At 43.5% G+C, this 18,882-nt stretch overlaps 1 protein-coding gene across 3 annotated transcripts in view; it reads right to left on the reverse strand.

Moving 5' to 3' along the window:
* Positions 1–18,882, reverse strand: part of tox3 (TOX high mobility group box family member 3) — a 146,975-nt gene that overhangs the window by 17,694 nt on the left and 110,399 nt on the right. For all 3 annotated transcript variants that reach the window (XM_023845567.2, XM_023845568.2, XM_023845566.2), the window contains one exon: positions 1,272–1,337. In XM_023845567.2, coding sequence (XP_023701335.1) covers positions 1,272–1,316 — 45 coding nt within the window. In that variant the 5' untranslated portion in view covers positions 1,317–1,337. The remainder of the gene's footprint in view (positions 1–1,271; positions 1,338–18,882) is intronic.

Below are 18,882 nucleotides of genomic sequence, written 5' to 3' on the forward strand. Positions count from 1 at the left end.
CAGCCACGGGCAGCTCTTTAAATCGACCTTTACAGAGTCTGCTTAGTCTCCTGGACTTTCACACCTTCAGGATCTCTCAGAAGACACCGGTAGAGGACGGCGATGGTGAGGGAGCAATGGGCCACTGTGAGAGGCAGGGTGTTATTCTCTGGGGGGTGGGACAGCTCACAGACGCCACATGCTGAATATGTGAGAGGATGCAGAAGCTCTGGCCCCACAACCCATAGGCCTTAATCCAGCGGCCGTGCAGCTCCTGCACACACCCAACACATTCAGACGACCTCCGCACGTCCTGCCACGTGTCTGGCACTGCGACCGACAGCATCCCCGTCATCCTGCGATGTCTCGCGTATCTCAGTAAAAAGACCCAGGCCAACTCCTAGACATTGTGGAGCTTCACCCAAGCCCTGCTGTCGACTGTCAGGGGTCATTTATCACTCGCTCTTTGTTTATTATTCCAAGTTGCTTTCTACAAAAACCTGAACACATCTACTGTGGTTCATTCCGAAACGAGATTGGTAAGTGAACTAGTATCACCATGACCTGGTCCAACCTATCCAGAGAATAAGAAGCTTTCCAATTCAATTCATTATAACCATCAGACAACTGATCAATATGATAAGTGCTGTTCATTTCTGATTTGAACTAGGATGGGAAAGTGGGCAGTGATACAAAGTTGCATTGGCACAAATTAGACTGCATTAGACTGCAGCCCCTTTCGTATTGATCTTTGCTGTACTTCACAACATCCTTCCATACTGAAGCGTCAGCTAAAAGGGGTCAAGCAGTTTGACACGACCTCCTTCTGTTTATACCACACTGTTGGCTTGGCCAAAGGTCACAGCACGGCGCTCTCTGTAACCAAACACCGGAAACGCTTGGCCACCGTTAACAAGAAGAGCTTTCAGTGAGTGAACCACATGACGGCATGTTAAAGTTAACATACCACTGCTTCAGTGCAGGCTAACTAAACAGAAAGCCCCCTGGCTAATTTTTCTTTGTGGGGACCAATTCTAACCTTGGCTCTGTGTCACTGTCCGACCTCCAAAGATTTCAGTCCATCCCCCATCACACTCCTTCAGCGGTCATTCCTATTGACTGCTTTTTCCCCGCCCACTCTCTCCATTCCCCAGTGACTGCACGCACCTCCCCTTTAACATCCAACCTGAAATCTCAGGGTCCCATTCGTCAGCTCTGCCTGTCCGTCACAAATGGGGCAACACAAAGACTCTAAAGTGGAAGAATGGGGACGGACTCGACAATGTACTTACATCCCCTGCTGAGAGGAGGCCACTGTTTGCTTCAGCCATGTTCATGTAGTTATTATGGTTACCAAACTGCAAGAAAAAAAAAATGTTACTGAATGCATTGCCAAGTACAAAGCCAACATTAAATTTCCATTATAGTTTGACATTGTATTGCGCATTTATGAACTTTTTGCAGGGAGAAAACAAATTACCATTCTGAGCCACATTTTCCATTTTGGCCCCAGCGTTTTGTTTAATTAATACAATACTTTCATTTAATATTTGTGGACTGCTGTGTGACTTTCTTATCATTGGCAGATCAATACAAGGCAGTGACAACATGCAAGAGCTAATCATATTATCATTGTAATGCAGAGGCTGAAGGATTGAGAAAAGGCTATTAGCTTGCAGTAGCCTGGGGTGTAGGTTCGGAAGAGCCAAGAACACACACACACACACACACACACACACACGCATGAGAACACACACACACACGCATGAGAACACACACACACACGCATGAGAACACACACACACACGCATGAGAACACACACACACACACACACACACACACACACACGCATGAGAACACACACACACACGCATGAGAACACACACACACACACACACACACACAATTTGCTTGGTTGGTCCTTGAGGTATACAAGTAGGTTTTAGGGACTTGCAAATGCATGCTTTGATAAACAGCGAAGTGCTTTCCAACAATACCCCTCACAAACTACCACCAAAGCCTTCTGGCGAAAGGGTCAACGTCTCCTTTCTTCTGAGACACAAGTGTTCTGACAGGCAAGAACAATGGAGCACGGGATGAGGAATGACTGGGCAGCATCTGGACCCTGGAGCACGGCGCTCCTTCCTGTGACTGACTGATGCAACCCCCCCCCCCCAGCCTACATATAGGGGTGAAAAAACGGACCAGGTCTTACCGGGCGTCAGAAAAGCACCCGTTACACCGCAAACCAAACCAAAACCATCCCTGTGCTGGATTCTTTCCCAAAAACTGTGGAATATCCACCACATTGGGGGGAGACACTGACCCTAAGGGGGGCAAACAAATTAAGGAAAGAGAAACAAATAAAAGAAACAAGCTGTTTTACCTCAGCATTTATTTCCCCCTCGTCCCGCCATGCGGTTAGTGTGTGACTGTAATTACAGGAGGAACTGCCGCTAATCAACTGTGAATGGTATCCATTAATTAGCCCACACCCCGGAGAAAAGAGAGAGAGAAAGAGAGAGAGAGAAAGAGAGAGAGAGAAAGAGAGAGAGAGACACAATCATGGGCTGTGTTAACAGTACTACGCACCGATGAGCAAGAGGCCAGAGGCCCACAAGCATTTGGCAAAGCAGGTGGCTTTCAGCAGTCAGTGTCATTTACTGGATATTACCTGGACCCCCCCCCCCCAATCCCACTTCACATTTTCAATCAAAACTTGTTACAAGTCCGCACACAAGCCGATCCAAACAGATGGCTTCTTTGCCGGGACAGCTGTCCATCAGGTGGGCCAGTATCACAAGCTCGCCACGTCGGGAGACGCGTACCCCCCCCTTCAGCAGCAGCGGCGACCAAATACAAGCCGACCTCGTCGGGAGAGCGGCGCCGCCCCGCTGGCGTACAAAAGAACAGAAAACCCCGAGCCCGGTGCCCCTCTCCATTCAGCCCCTGAGGGAGTTTGTCGCCCAGGTGAGGCCTTAACGCCAGATCTGCGTTTCTGCGACAGTGCGGGACAACAGCACCGGGCACCGTGTGGGAGCCAACATCTAGAACCCGCGATCTAGAACCCGCGAGACCACCTCCTCGATCGGCGAGCCCCACTGACTCAAGCAACCTGTCAGTGGTGAAGGAATGAAAATTCATAATGTAGTCATGAGACACACGATATCCTGAGGCACACGATCCTCTTTGTGTGACTGACACTGGATAAATTAGTACAGGGGAGAAAATACATGTTAAGTGGGTAGGACATGCGAAAGTATATTGTATTCTACCTGCCATGCTTAATTACTCTTGCTGCTGCTATTAACCAATGTTATTAGGGTTACACTACTTACTAAGATGCTGCTTTGGCAATACGCCGCACAGTAAATTGAATGAAATCCCGGGTGCAAAATATCACCCCCCCAAATACAGAAAAGGACTTTAATTAGGGGCCAAGATTCAAGAGTTATCCCCCCGACCCCCACCCGCCGCCTCGCCCTACTCCTGCAATTCATGAATGCGATGTGTGTTCATGTCCACAGTCTGACTGATTGAATGCCAAGTGCCAAATTAAATTAACTGTGATTTGGAAGTTTGCACCACACATGGCGGTCCGGCTACAGAAATGGGTCACAGCGCAGACAATAGCACTCTGTAATTAAAAACAGGAAGCTGGATGCATTCTACTCTGGACCTATTAGTGTAGACAACACAATATGGACACTATGCTTTCTGGCATCACCCTGGGGGGTTAGGCTTGGCTGGACTGGAGGTCCATAACCGATGCCCTCTGGCAGAAGAAAAAAAACAAAGATCCACGGGGGAGACCAGACCTTAAAGACCTAGAGTACATCTCCAGATGTTGACTTTAAATCTACAAGCACTTCAGCTGATTACTGCCCTGGCCAGAGCAAACAGGAGCCAGCCCAAGGTGGCACCATCCTCAGCTGTGGGCACTTGTGGCTCGGCGAAATCGGCTAGCCGCCGCCCCCTTTCTCGTGCCCCCCTGCTGGTGGGGAACGTTAGCAGAGAGCCCAAAAATAGCCGCGGGATGCGGGGTTTTGCGGGAGCGCAGTGTCCCAGCAGGCGGGCGGCTAGCGGACAGCGCTCACTCTGTGCTCTGTCTGTTTTCTCTGCATTTCCGCTATTGCCAGTCATGAGTAAATGTTTTCTCGGGAAGAACTAATCATTAACAAGTGCTTCTTGCCAATGAAAGGACTACTGTTCGCAATGTTTTTTGGGAGGCTGGAAAGCAAGGGTAGTTTCCTTCAAGCAAACCTAATACTAAAATGAATTTCCTTCATCCCCCCCCCCACTCTGCTGGAAAAATGGGTCAGGCATACTTAACACTACAGCTGGCAACTGCCATTCTATTAACAGCACATTCATATACACTGCAGCATTCCTACCGCATGTAATCAATTGACGTATTTAGGCTCGGGACCCATGCATGACTCCGTGGGCTTTTTTAAAACATCGGCCGATCAAGGTGCTTCTTGTCGTGCAGCTTCCAGTGGGCAGAGGCTTTGTGGAAGCGAATTATGCTTGAATGAATCACAAGGTTCAGAGCAATTAAAAAAAAAAAAAAAAAAAGTAGCAATTGGCTGACCTATTGGCTAAGAAGGAACATAACTTCTGCTGGCTTGGAACTCATATAATTATGTTGCAGAGTGCGATCAACCTCTTCCCCTCTGGTTAATAATAACCATAGGGGAAGAATATTTAATATATACTCTTGGGAACAAGCCATCTGGCTACAGCCTTTAAAATTTCAATAGGATTATGTCAGTCTAGTGCACAAGCTGTATATTTCACTGTCTTGCTGACAATTTTATGTAAAGTGATCCCCAATCTTACCCATGCACTCATAACAATCAGTCCTGAACGATTTTCCTTTCAGCTTTAACTATGTGCATACAGTATAGGTTTGATTCTGCAGAGTAGAGGACCTCAAAATGGTGAGGAAAATGGTGGAGACAACAGCAATCAACCATGAACATAAGCATGTCTGGGTACCAAGGTATATAGTAAAAGGACATTAACACAAGATATCTGTGTAAAAATAAATAACTAGGCAACATCACCTTCTGCAAACTAGTTTAATTTAACGCTAAAACTCGCCACAAATGTATCAGCCCCCGACAGGCAATTTTATAGTCCGGCTATGGCTCTGTAATCACATTGCCATTGTTCTCCCAAAGACAACTCCTTCGCTGTGTTCTCAAATGATTTCTCTTGAGAGAAGTAAAACACTTAGAAGTCTCATAGAGAATGAGCAAAGGTAATTATTCTGCTTTTCAAACGTTTGTTTCTTTGCAGGTCTGCCATAACGACGACTCAGATCTCTTCGTTCAAACGATGAGAAACCACACCGCATGGCACAGACCTGAGTCTCCCTGTACAGCTGCTACTGGGTAAATTCAAGCCCTTCAACGGACATTTCTTAGTTCCCCAAGTCACCCTGGCAAACCAGAAACTCATTTCCGGTGCAATAAAAAATAAAGATGTTGGCAGATGCCATGACACGGTCTTTGGGATCATGACAACTGAGCACATGTTAACACAGTCAATTTTTTTCCGAATGCGTTTTCAGTTTGTGACAGTAAACCGCCATACAGCCACATCTACACAAGATGGATTTCAATATGGGTGCAGAATCTGGTCGCTAAAAATTCCGTTCAGAGCCAAGTCAATCTCACATGTTATTGTTTAGGGAGGGGAAAAAAAGAACTCTCAGCTCAGATTAGCATTAATACAAAGTATAAAAAAAATAAAAAATTAAAACCACCAAAACAAAAATAGGGCAGATATCCAAATAACAGGACTCACACTGAGCCAAGTGTCCTCCAGAAAACACAGTGGGAGACCAATACAGAACCAGTGTGCATCGTGATCCTTAAATCCCAGACTGGGTCTCATGTACTCTGCGTGGAGACGGATATGAGCACATCAGCTGGGCAAACGGAAAAAAACTGGACAGGTATAAACTGCGTATAAAAATACAGACCTGGCAAGACTCAACGTCATTTATTTACATGGTATCTATAGGATAAACTTTCAAGCTGAACAAGTCATTGGTGTAACTTCATAACTGCAAATAAACTGATAAAGTCATTAGGACAAACAGAACCATAAAACACCTTTTTAAATATGTATGCAGATTTCATAACATCGAAATGAAACTGAAAGGTTGGTCCCCAAGTCCTTTCAGTGATCCACACAAAGGGAGGGATTTAACTGGTTTTACACTTAGAAGCATTTTATACGACATTGATGACCTAGGAGCATATCTCCTAAATGATGGACGGATGTTGCACTCTATTGTTCACCATTTGCATCACTTCCTTATCTATGTTTACCATTTGCACAACTACCTTAATATTATTACCCTCTGCACAACCGCCTCTTCTACTTTTACCATTTGCACAACCGCCTTTTAAACTGTTATCATTTGCACAACTGACATATATTGTTACCATTTGCACTTTGTCGATATGTCTCTGGCCTTGTCAGTTTGTCCATCTGTCTTTTTGTATAGAATGTCTATAATTTTATAATTGGACGGTGCGCAGACCAGAGAGCGAGAAACGGCATTCTGGTTCTCATGTATGTCTTGCACATAAAATGTGAACTGACAATAAAAATATCTTTGATCTTAGTAGCTGTATGACACAGTATTTGGGATTCAGCATCCTCATACCTAACTGCCAGACAGAGAGAAGACACTGCACTGTTCTTATATAATATGACAGTCCTTGCAGAAATAATCCCCTACAGTTCTCTAATTCTCTACCAATAATATTTAGACTTGAGTCCATTATTTCCTCGCTTCTGGGCTTTGATCTGCCGTTTCTCCGCGGTACGTGTTTTTTCCCCCATGACAGAATGAGAAATGCCACATCTTGATTGTCTTTTCCCAGAGTAATCTGATACTGGAGATGGTCCAAGTGCTTATAGTCCCAACTCTCCATGACTGTCTGACTTCACAGGACTGTCAGTTGTAGCTCGCCTTCTGACGCAAGATAAGGAACTGCAGTCGTCATATTTCCATATTCTGCATCAGAGCTCCGATGACAAATCAAATACAAACACTCAGTCATTTCTTTCCCAGAAATTATGTCTCTTTCCGACAGTGAAAGCATTATTTTTTTTGTAGACGACCCCTAGCCCTGTTACAGCATAGTTATATCTGACTAAACTTTGCGTGTTCACTTTCCAGCTCAAATTTCCACAGCGTGTTCCACCACTATTCATTACGGCAGTCGATAATAAAGCTGGTGAAGATCTCCATAGCCTGACAGCAACTAGCAAACTGGGTAAACTGGAGAAAAAAATTGTTTCAAGTCCAGGAAGAAAACCTCCATGTTCACAGCTAGGCAACAATCATTACACTTCCATTAAGATTACAATGTGCATACATTCATAAAGTTATGTTACAAGAGGTTCCTAAGGAACATTCACATTGGTTACTATGGTGATGCAGGAATGTATCACAACACACCCATGTAAAGCGCTTTAGGGCAACACTGTTGTGAAAGGCGCTATATAAAAATTATCTGAATTGAATTATTCATTTTATTTTCAAGATTCACAGAATAAACCGATACTCAGAGATATGGGGTCAGCTGGGGCTATTTTTGAAATCCAGATGGGTATTCTCTGTCTGGTCCTGACCGCTTTGTAGATTTGACTGAACTGTATTCACTGAGATGCCGTGAAGAGCCTGCAAGGTTAAATACTACACTACAACCTCTAATTAGCGTGTCGATCACAAGAAAAGGATGGATTTGAAGAGAAAAATGAATGCATCACATTTTTTGTGTTGCGGCACTTAATTTTCCAGCACAGGAGAGAGATCTTCCATTAGAAATGTCAGGAAAAACATGCAGTGACATCCGGCAATTGAACTGTCTGGCCCCAAGGCGCTACTTCACTGTAGCCCTGAGAACGCCAGTTTGTTTAAGCCACTGTACAGCCATGCTGTTCCTTCCTGATCAGCTGTACCCTGTAATTTGTAAAGGTTAACCCTCGCCTTTGCACCCCCCCCCCCCACAAACGTCGGGGTCAGGTCAGGTTTCAACAGCGTGAAAATATGGCCGTCACTTAGCAGAAATCGGCTAAGCTACATGAAGTCTTCAAAGAGCTCTACTGCAGCTATTTTAGTTTCTGTCCCCCTCTCAAAAATAGAAAGGCAGGATCCCTGCTGCGGCCTACACCCTTTGTCTGCCTCACACAGCCCCCGCCTAAAAGCCCAACGATGAGGGACGCCTGATCTTCGATGGCAGCAAGTCAAAGGGTCTTTCTCTGTTGTTAACAACACTTTCTGGAATGTAATTCCAGGCCCCGTTTTGTTACACTTGTTGATATCCCTCAAAGCTTCATGTTTATTCCTCCAGGTGACGACAGGCCTAAATAAACAGCGTCTGCGGCTCAGTCTCCTCGCTCATTCCGGCGGCCGTAGACACACATCTCAGCAGCCGGGTTAACATACCCTTTCATCCGTCGGTTTAACAAAAGCAGACAAGTCGAGTAGGAGAGGGAATATCAGGCTTCATGCAGCTACTCGCCTGTAGGTAAACATTTACCAAAGCTTACCTTTCACTGTTAAGGAGATTAAGCCAAGGTATCTTTTCCGTTTGGACTTTTTTGAAAATGCAGTGCGATTTGCGACTCGATCTGTTACAGCGGAGACTTCCAACTCTGTCTTTAGCACCACCCCGGGCCCCGCGGCCGGTCCACATTTTCCTTATAGTCTACCACCTGCATGCCTGAGCCAGGTAAGCAAGAGCTTTATAATTAGCTGACAAGAAATATCAGGTGTGCTAGTGGTAGGGCAGCACAAAAACATGGACTGACTGGGGGTGCCAGGAGGAAGGGATTGAGAACATATTACACAGACACTTTCATGTATGTGTATTCAGTTTCAAATATCACAACCTGGCAAATGTGTTTCCATAATATCAGCAAAATTCACAAAAGAACTTTATTTCAATACTTCGGGTACAACAAAGCATTCCGCAATCCCTTCTCAACATATAGCTGCAACTAGAGCAAAATAAATCTGGCCTCAATTAAAATCTGCTAGCTTTCAGTTTTATTTATTCAGTTCTTTTTTTCCCCAGCACCATTACACTGTAAATACTATCAGGACATGATAGTTCGATCCCTATACAACTGAGCAATGCAGGCTGGTGAGTGGTGACTCACATGTCAGTCTATTATACACTGCAGGGCTGACTGTATTAAACAAATGGAGCTGCCTGCAGCGGGAAGAGGGACCCAATGCTGGGGAGCAGAGGTTATTGTCTAATTTAAATCTTGGCTCACTTCCCAGAGCTGTGCAAGACTCCAATTTGTGGCTGCGGTGGCTGGCGTTCCTGAAGGGGGTGCCGCGCTGAGCATGCTCGGACCCCCCCTCCAGAAATCTGCCCGGAATCCACAGATCAACAAGTCGACGAAGATTAACAAGTAAGACTGCGGCAAATTAGTTTCAATTACGGGAACACAAGGAGGCGGATGTCCTCCCGTTTGCTTCACGAGGTTCCTGCCTTCGCGCGGCAGTCGCAGTGTCTGCGGCCGGCGAAGAGAGGGGCGTGACTGATGTCTGAACCGGACACTAACTCACTGCTGGTTTGCGTTCTGCGCTACTTTTCCTTAGTCTCAGCAAAAGCCTGAAAAGTAAGAATCAAACCATGAAAACAGACGAGCGAAGCTGAGGACACTGGTCTTCCCTTATCCCCTCCTTCATCCCTTCTTCTGTAAAAGCCTTTAAAAAAAAGACTGAAACACGGAGTGTTTTTTTGTCTTTCCTCTAGCCAGGCGCTCCACTAATGTGTTTTGCAGCGTTTCAGTTTTTGTATAGCTGCTAATGCCTTTCGGACGAAAGGCATGGCCAGGAAAAAAGGTCGTTAATCTGTCCCGATAAAGAGCAGCCCTTGTTCCCTTTTTGGAACGCAAGGACCAAGGTAGAAGCTCCAGAATTAAGATGCGTCTCCGATTCAGATGGGTAGCCGCAGGGTGTAGATATCCCAATCCTAAACACAAAAAAAAAATGGAGGGAAAAGAACTGCGAAAGATCAGAGCCACCTGCAAAATGCCAGTCTGAGTTATCAACGAAATCCAGCTGTGTTTTGGGGATCTTAAGAGAAGAGGATTAGCAAGGATAGCTAGGCTTTCATTATAAAGAGCGAAGGCACAGCAAATGGAAAGTGAACCATTATTACAAAATCCTTTTACTTTAAGCAACATACGTCCCACAGGAAAAACATTGAGTCAGACATTTTTCACCGCTCAGTAATGGATCCTCCAGTCATATTAGATCAGATAAACCTGTCTAGCAAAGAGGCATTCCAGTGGCAGTCCAATAATTGGTGACAGGAAAGCTGCAGTCATTCTGTTGTCTTTCTATTCAGTTCCATCAGAAGTTCCATCGCCATAAAAGAAGATGGTAGGCCACTGCACATTAAGTAGAACACACATCTTTTTGGGCTTTCTGATGCACAACTGCGGTGGTGTTTGTGGGGGGCCTCACAAGATATAATGCAGGCTTCCCCCCCCCGCCCCCCCCCCCCCCAAATAGTCAAGAGCAAAACCGTGCAACGTGTCGACTCGAGATTCATCCCAGGTGTCAGGCAAAGGCTAATTCTGTGACAACTTCAGAAGTTTACACCTCGACCCTTTGATTTTTAAGCCAAAATGTAACAGCAAAAAACAACATGACACAAGACTACACCTTCCCTTTATGACAACACAGAAACGCAGGTATCTTCTTGACTACGGGAAGCGGTGACACCCATCCAGAAGGTTCAGCACCCAGTGTGCTGTTCCTCTCCATTCAGCAACACGAGACCTTAGTTTGCCCTTTCCTTTCGCACTCCTGTGGCAAGCAGTAAGCCTGAAGTCCGGATCTCCGGCAACGAGGTCTTTCCGATGGGTCTTAATCAGAGCCCAGGGTTTCCCTAGAATGAGCAGCGATGCGTAACGTAGTGATAAGTAGCCATGTTGGGGGTGTGCACACATGGTGAGGCCAACCAGCATCTCTGTTAAACCAGGGGGGGGGATACAGCTAGTGCCATCTGGTTCACCCGGAGAGACAGACAGAGGGGCAGTTACACTGCATGGATGGGGACTGCTCATCTCTCCATTCATCCCTGTTAAGGATATCAACCCAATTAGCTCACACGACACCGACTGCGAGCTGTCTTTTTTCCTTCTCCACCTACTGAGAAATAACAGGCATTTCACACCATCATTAGAACAGCACAGTGAAATGAACTCGAGAGCACTCATTCAAATAATCAGGTTGTCTCCACCTATATGAGCAGGGGCACCTGAGAGTTCTCTAATCAGGACCCAGCATATCACATATGGTACTATACACGCACTAGGTAATTCCTCTAATTCATCACAGGTAGCAAGTTAAAATGTGCAATCATCACTGTTGCTCCTCTACAATGAGTACCTTGTTGCATAAGCATTACAAAGCATCATATGGCAAGACCAAAATGAGCCTTAAAGTTGTTCTTCACTCTACTGCATATGAGACAATAGTCCAACTCATTGCCTTCAACTGTTCCACCTGATCTACGTTTGCCAAAGCTGTTCAAGTTGACTGCCTCACTCGAAAGTTAGGGGATGCAGGAGTCACTCTGAAATTCAGATCTTGAACTCCTGATTAAAAGTTCCTTAACCTTCATGACAGTTGCCCGCCATTGGTGAAATATACTGCAACATTCCGGCATCCAGCTACAGAGCCATAACTCATACTTGTTCAGCAATAATGCATCTGCTACTCAGTGCGATTCATTTTGAGGTCAGTCACTAAGTCACAGACCCCCAGTCATAGAATTCCCGGTGGGTGGACCTTCTGCAACCTTGAATGCTACATTAGCATTACTGGCTCTATACAAACCAGTCAACACTAACACTTTGTGAAATGATGATAATAATAATAATAATAATAATAATAATAATAATAAATATTAATAATTGCCTAGTGAGCATTTAAAGTGCTCTTCCAGTTTTATTTTATTACATTCTAGATGTACAATACAGAGAATGTTCTCCACAGAGTAGCTCTGGGGTTCATTGTAATTCCAGTCTCGCTCACCTATGCCTAAAACAAGCTCCTTCTGGTTTTAATTAAGCACTAAGGTAACTCCCAAGGGGATTGCCTCAGTTTACAGAAACACTTTGATTTATTCATTCTTTGTTATTTCTGCTTGAGGCTTGCCAGTTGGATGGCACCTTTTATGTAGAACATGTAGATGGTGTAATTGCACTATTTGTTAATTAGTTCCCGTTATAAATATGTTTTGCTGGAAATGGAAAATCCCATCTCAGCAGGCTAAATGTGAAGTTTTTTTTTCTCCCCACAATCCCCACCTACTTGCAATTAAAGAGAAAATAATTTGCCTGGCATAAACCTTGATTACAGAGAAGCTTTGATACTGGATGAAACAAGATTTTAAACAACGGCAGCAGCTCCAATCATAAAAGCTGTTTTTAAAGCATTAATTGGCACTAAGATTTGCAAATATCCAAAGAGGATATGTTACCATCAGCACCTTCTTGTAAAGCATGCCAAATATCACATGACTCAAGACATCCCCTAACCCTACAGAGTGCTTCATCAGAGTACCACTGAAGGACAATTTTTGGCTTCCCATTTTTCTGGGTAACCAGACAGCAGCACTTTTCCCCAATTAAAAAAAAAAAAAGTCAGATATTGTGCAGGGATATGCAGGCAGATGCAGCTGGTGAACAAATGATCTTTCATGGGCAGCAAACTGAAAACAAAGTCCCAGAAGATTAAAGAGTCAAGAGTAAAGAGTTCAAGTCACAAATAACGATGGCTGTTGATGCTGTGCAGCCTAGTAGCGTTCAAACATAGCATCTGGCGCTAACAGCTGGCCTGTTTAAATGGTACATATTCATATCAGTCTTGTTTGTCTTGAAATGCCGTGTATGAGTGTAGTTAGAGACAAGAAGCACAGACAACCCACTCATGGAAAATGCCAATTTTCGGTCAACATCTGCGCAGCTGGGTTCAATTATAGCAATTTAACTTACATTGACGAGCTTGCGTGAATTTTGAGAACGAATATAGTTAATGCGAATGAAACAGCACCACATTCTTCTCCCTACTTTATGGATATAGTCATTCATGTGCTTAATTCACCCCAAACCGACATTACCATGATATCCAAGACAAGGCGTAAATTACATTAACTGTGCGTATTAAGCAAAGGACAAGCCAATAAGTAGATTGGAGATTAATTTATTCAAGTTTGAGACATTCTACTACACTGGAAAGTAAGGCAAACATGTTCTTGACTACTGTCTACATGGCCTTTGGAGGTTGCAGTGTTTGTACTATTAACTGCAAAGGAAGAGCTTGGTGACGAAGTGAACCGCAGTTGGGAAGAACAGTAAAGGTCAGAGTCTTAAAACGGACTTAAAGACTTGATTGACAGCCTGGGGTTCACGAGGTTGTGTCTCTCAGACATCCAGCAAAACAGCTTTCAATCCTCCTTTCTACTGCAGCTTATACATGAATATTAAATTAGTATTTATACCTAATTTTCTAGCTAATTAGTATAAATTCTCATTGTTGAAGATAGTGGCTTGGATGGACCGTTATAGAAATATTACACAGATGCACGTATATAAAAAGCATATTCATGTTGTATTTTTCACACAAATGAAACACAGTATTTATAAGGAGCTGTAACACTCTTCTGTTGAGCACATAGCTGAAAGTATATCCCCAATGGGCAGTTTATCAGGTACACATACTGTTCAATGCAACAGTGGTGTGTGAAAAGGCTCCTCTGAATGCACAGCACATTAACCTCTGAGGCAGTTCTGGAGGCAGAAGTGGAGGCTTCCCAGTGCTGGCGATGTGCACCTGATGAAGTGGCAGCCGAACGTATATTAATGGAAATAACTGAGTAATTAAGTGAAATTCTTGGGACCAGAAACTGCTGGATCACAGCTGTAATACATCGAGCTGTGGATCCCGACGCTGCGGGCAAGGCTTGGAAATTGCACGGCGCAACGTGAAAGGTTGGATTATTTTCAAACATGAAAGCACTTAACGTGGCTAGATGTGGGGCAAGCCCAAAAATATGAGGGCTCCGCTATGAGGTTAGGGGCTAATGCAGCCTTCCCGAATATGCCGGAGTGCTGAAGGCTCAGCACAATGAGCTCCTCCCACTGCTGAAGGTCACAGGGGCCCCATTAAGCAGGCACAACCTTTTCATAAAGTCAGGCAGCGTATCATTATTTTCACAATGTTTCATTATAGAAGGTTAACCTCAGATAACTCCGAATGAACATTTTAATCAGCTGCCTATAATCTTACGAATACAATATAATCATTCTGTTTCTCTTCTTCTTTATCGGGCTGTGGAGGAATGACCATTGCTTCATTAAAAGGGCTCATTTTCTGGCTGCAGGTGGAAGGTGGCATCTAGGATAAGATCCTCAAGTGAAGGTTGTGGTGATGGTCTTCTACAGGCTGGGGAACAGGATATCCAGCGTGGTTAGAAGGAACAGAATCAAAGGATTAGTTCCTGAGTCTACAGACAAGAAGCATCATGGGGTGGGGGTATCAATATGCCATGTCCTCAGGATGTCTCCCCCCCTCCCCAAGCTGTCATTACCTTCTATGTCCCTCTGCATCAGCTACACAATCTAATCCAGAGGTTCCTGCAGAGCACAAGTCTGGCTGATCTTATAATTTACCCAACATTGTGGAAAGATTAGAGCCACCTGCTGATCACTTAAACTCAAGCTAGCCAGTTGTTTCAGATGACTATGATCACGGATGTCTGAATGTTATTCGGTATGACTGAGGAGCCCCAAAGCAGTGCATCTTTTTCATGACACTTCAAATTACATCCAGATGTTTACACTGAAATTACTCTCAATCTCCCGTGCTCTCAGAAATAGTTGGCTTAATAGCCAGAAATCAACAGGTGTCTCTAATCCTGGGGAGTGATTTAGAGTAACAAGGAAAACCAGATGGATTGGCTCTCTCTAGAATCAGAACTGGAGACCCCTGATCTTGTTTGTACATGACCTCATCCATGTTGACACCAAGGAAATAGCCGTCTGGGCATCCATCCAGCACAAGGCGCTGCGAGCCCAGGGTTTACAGTAGCGTTTGGAAGGCAGAAACAATTGCAGCCAACAGGGTCATTTTGAATCGGTAAGTCCGGGAACACTTCGGCAGACCCAGAAGATGATTTTAACATTATTGGCCTGCCTCGAAACTGGATGGACAAATTCCTAACAAGGGATCCAAAACATACCAGCAGGACACCTGATCTTTGGAAATGCGTCTCTTCACATTAGTTCAGGTTGTGCGTATGTATTTCCGTGAGGTATAACAGGATATGTTGACAATGCCTCATAGCACCATAAAGCAAATTAATATTTCACTTTGGGGACACTGCTTTTCTTTTTTTGTCATCTAATTGTGCATTTCCCTAGCTCTCTAGCGCTCGTGATACAAATACCTCTCAAGACAGTCACTGATTAAATTTTCAAAAGCTGTCTGTTGTGTTTATTTGCAAAATATTTCACTGAGGTCAGGCCCAAGGGGCAGACTGATTTACAGTCGCTCTCTTGTTTGCATCACTGGCAGCTAGAAATTCTCTCTGTACAGTTTTGGGATAAAATTAACCTTCACTGAACAGCAGGGAGCAATTTGGTATCCAACTGTTTGTCATTTAGCAGTAGCAGCTCGTAATTCTGCCTCGATTTCCTCTTCAAAGCCAAACAGAGGTGGGGCTAAGGGAGAGGTCAGTCAGAATCAGGGTAACTGTCTCAGTCTTTTATTTGGCATTCATTGGGAGCTTAAAAACACACACACACAAATTTGACATTCAGTTATGTCTATAAGAATGCTTTTGTCCATAAAGGTTTTACCATCAATGTGTATATGTGTGTATACACAAACACACACACATGCACACAGAAACACACACATATATCTCGTGTCTTAAACAACCACCTCCCAATTGTGTTTATGAAAGAACTACCAAAGCAGGGAGGAAATAGGGCTCCCAGCTATGAAATGATATGCTGATGATAGCACAAGGCTTTCTGAAGATCCTCTGTAATATCTGTGGGTGTTTCATTATCTACTCATATTTTTCTATATTGGTTCTCAGTGTATATTCAGAAATAAATCTTATACACACCTATAGCTTAAAAAATGCTTGGACTGAAAGTCATTATATTAAAGAATATTAAATTTTAAAAACATGCAAAACATCTCCAGTAGTAAGAAAATGTATGTTGGAATGACCACTGAGGAACTGTGTCCATTGAGAGACATTATGTGCTACATTAACACATCATTTTGGTAAAAGGATCAGCTTTTATGTTGCATTAAGTTCTCTAACACCTAGCGTGCATCTTTCAAATGCTGGCCAAATGATTAATAGCCCTGGGTTGCACACTCAAGCTCCATAAAAAAAGCATCTAAATGTACTGTCTAGTTTTTAAACAATTTGTCCTTGGGGCCTGCAGAGGCTGAGGCTGTGATTGTTTTCCTTTGGCAGAAAAGGCAAGATAAACTATGGACATAAAGTATCTTCTCAATGACATTCCAAGTTAAGATCGCCTTTTTCCAGGAGTCAATAAAAAATACTATAATAAACAGGGTGTGGAACCAAATACCCTTAAAAGGTCAGCTCTCGAACAACATCAGATTGGAAAAACGATTGCGGCACAGTAACTCTACGTTGTATTACTATGCTGCCTGTCCAGTGCAATCTAAATGGCATCAGACATTCTCCAGGAAAGACTGCATAAATGGCACAGATATAAGATCTGGTATACATAACCCACAGAACACCTGAACCTTCTCTGCAGACTGTCTTCTATGGAACATTCTACACGCAGTGTTTTCCAACCCAGTCCTCGGGGAACCCCGGACAGTCCACGTTTTTGCTTCCTCTCAGCTCCCACCACACCTGTACCAGGTATTCGGTGTTCCTGATTGGCTGGGAGCTGGAAGGGAGCAAAAACGTGGACTGTCCGGGGTTCCCCGAGGACTGGGTTGGGAAACACTGTTCTACAGTACAATACGCTCCGGAGATCCTAAAGCTAGATCAGTCATTACCCAAGACTTCTGTTAACAACGACTGATGATATTTTAAATTGGCACAAATTAGACACCAATAGTTTTAATTTGGTAGTGCTTTACAGGTTTACATGATTATGTAAATTGGACCAAACACCAGAAAGAAAAAAATTTTGCAAAATATAAAACAAGCCACCTTGTGGAAACTTAATACTGGCCAACTGATATAATCAATCCAGCCCTACAGTGAACCAGTAAGACAAAAAGATTATTTCCCTCTTTCCAAACCATTAGAGCTCTCCTCACCCTAAACAGGTAAATCCGCAATCTTGACCACATAGCACGTGCTAATGGCCTCCATGGCTGTTGCCTTTCCCCACTCATCCTGATGGTATCTATCTACTGCTGAGAAGAATCAAGAGACAGGAGGAGGAAAAAAAAAACCTTGCACTGCCTAAGCTGAAGCCCCCAAATGGAGGGATTTGATAACAATGATACCCCTATGTGGTTCAGCAATGAGGACGCCTAAGGAATAAGAAATGAAATGGGCCCTTACAGAGGAGGTCAGACGGAGTTTGATTTAACCCTGAAGGACCATTAATTTAGGAATATAAAAGAAGAGCATAGTACTGCAGGATCCTGCTTGAATATACATACAACCAACATTTTAACACATGTACGTTTATATATACTCATACAGTCGTGTGCTTCTCCCCCCAAAATTACTGCTGCATTTTTGGAGTTACAAAAACACAGTAACGTGTTACGAAAGTGATCCAACCTCTGTGAGAGTTTAGATAGATTGTCACCCTCCCATTTTCTTAGAGCCCCCAACAGAGCCTTATAAATATTTACACACCTGCTGCTTTTATCTCCTCCAAAAATTCACCCTTGTCCTGAATGGCATTGGGGGGGGGGGGGGGGGTACATGGATTTACTCTACTATACCCTGTTGACCAACAACCCGCTGGGTTTGGTTTTTAACTTTATTTATTTATTTATTTTAATCAGTTTCTTTTTTCATGTTTAAAAGATTTCCTCTTATTGCAAAAGATCATTCCATGTCTCTTTTCCCAACCCCAAAGTTCTTGCAAAACAAACAGTTCTTTTTGTATGTTGTTTTAACCTTTGGAGAAGGTCAGCTCTTGCACAGAAATATATTCAACAGAAGTAGCTTGAAAAAGTAAGATAAGGTACGGTTGTATCTAAGGTCAAAGCCCAGGATTGATTATGACATTGACTTAATTAGCAGACATATAATACAAAGTGCACCGGGAAAAACAACAGAATTTTAAAATTAAAGCATTCACAGCACTCATCGGATAAATTGCAAAGACCAATTATCAGACACATTTCACTGATGGGCTGAAACCAGAACGCAGGCTTAAATGGAACCAAGCCAGGACGAAAAAAATAAAAAATAAAATCTACGCATAACTGAGAGGTACTAATTAGACTTTTTATTAGGGTGAGAAATGTATTTGCTTATCATGATTGCAATAAATGAATTTAGGAACAGGTTGAAAGAGGGCTATAATTTTGGATCCCAGAATTTTATAATGTATTAAACCAAGATTAAACCCAAGATATTAACATAGCTCCATAAAAGCTGGTGTTAAAGATTATAATAAAGATAAATATCACCTCATGGGCCCAGACTGGATAAATGGTCGGAAGTTCGAATGTATAGACGAAGAATTAGTGCTTGATAATTCCTAAGAACAATCCAGTACTTTAGAAGAATGACTAATCTGAGCTATTAGAAAAATGTGTAGTCATAGGTTTGGAGGAACAAGAATACCAAATACGGCAAGGCCAA

The sequence above is a fragment of the Paramormyrops kingsleyae genome, chromosome 11 (assembly GCF_048594095.1).
Source record: "Paramormyrops kingsleyae isolate MSU_618 chromosome 11, PKINGS_0.4, whole genome shotgun sequence".
Taxonomy (NCBI): Eukaryota; Metazoa; Chordata; class Actinopteri; order Osteoglossiformes; family Mormyridae; genus Paramormyrops; species Paramormyrops kingsleyae.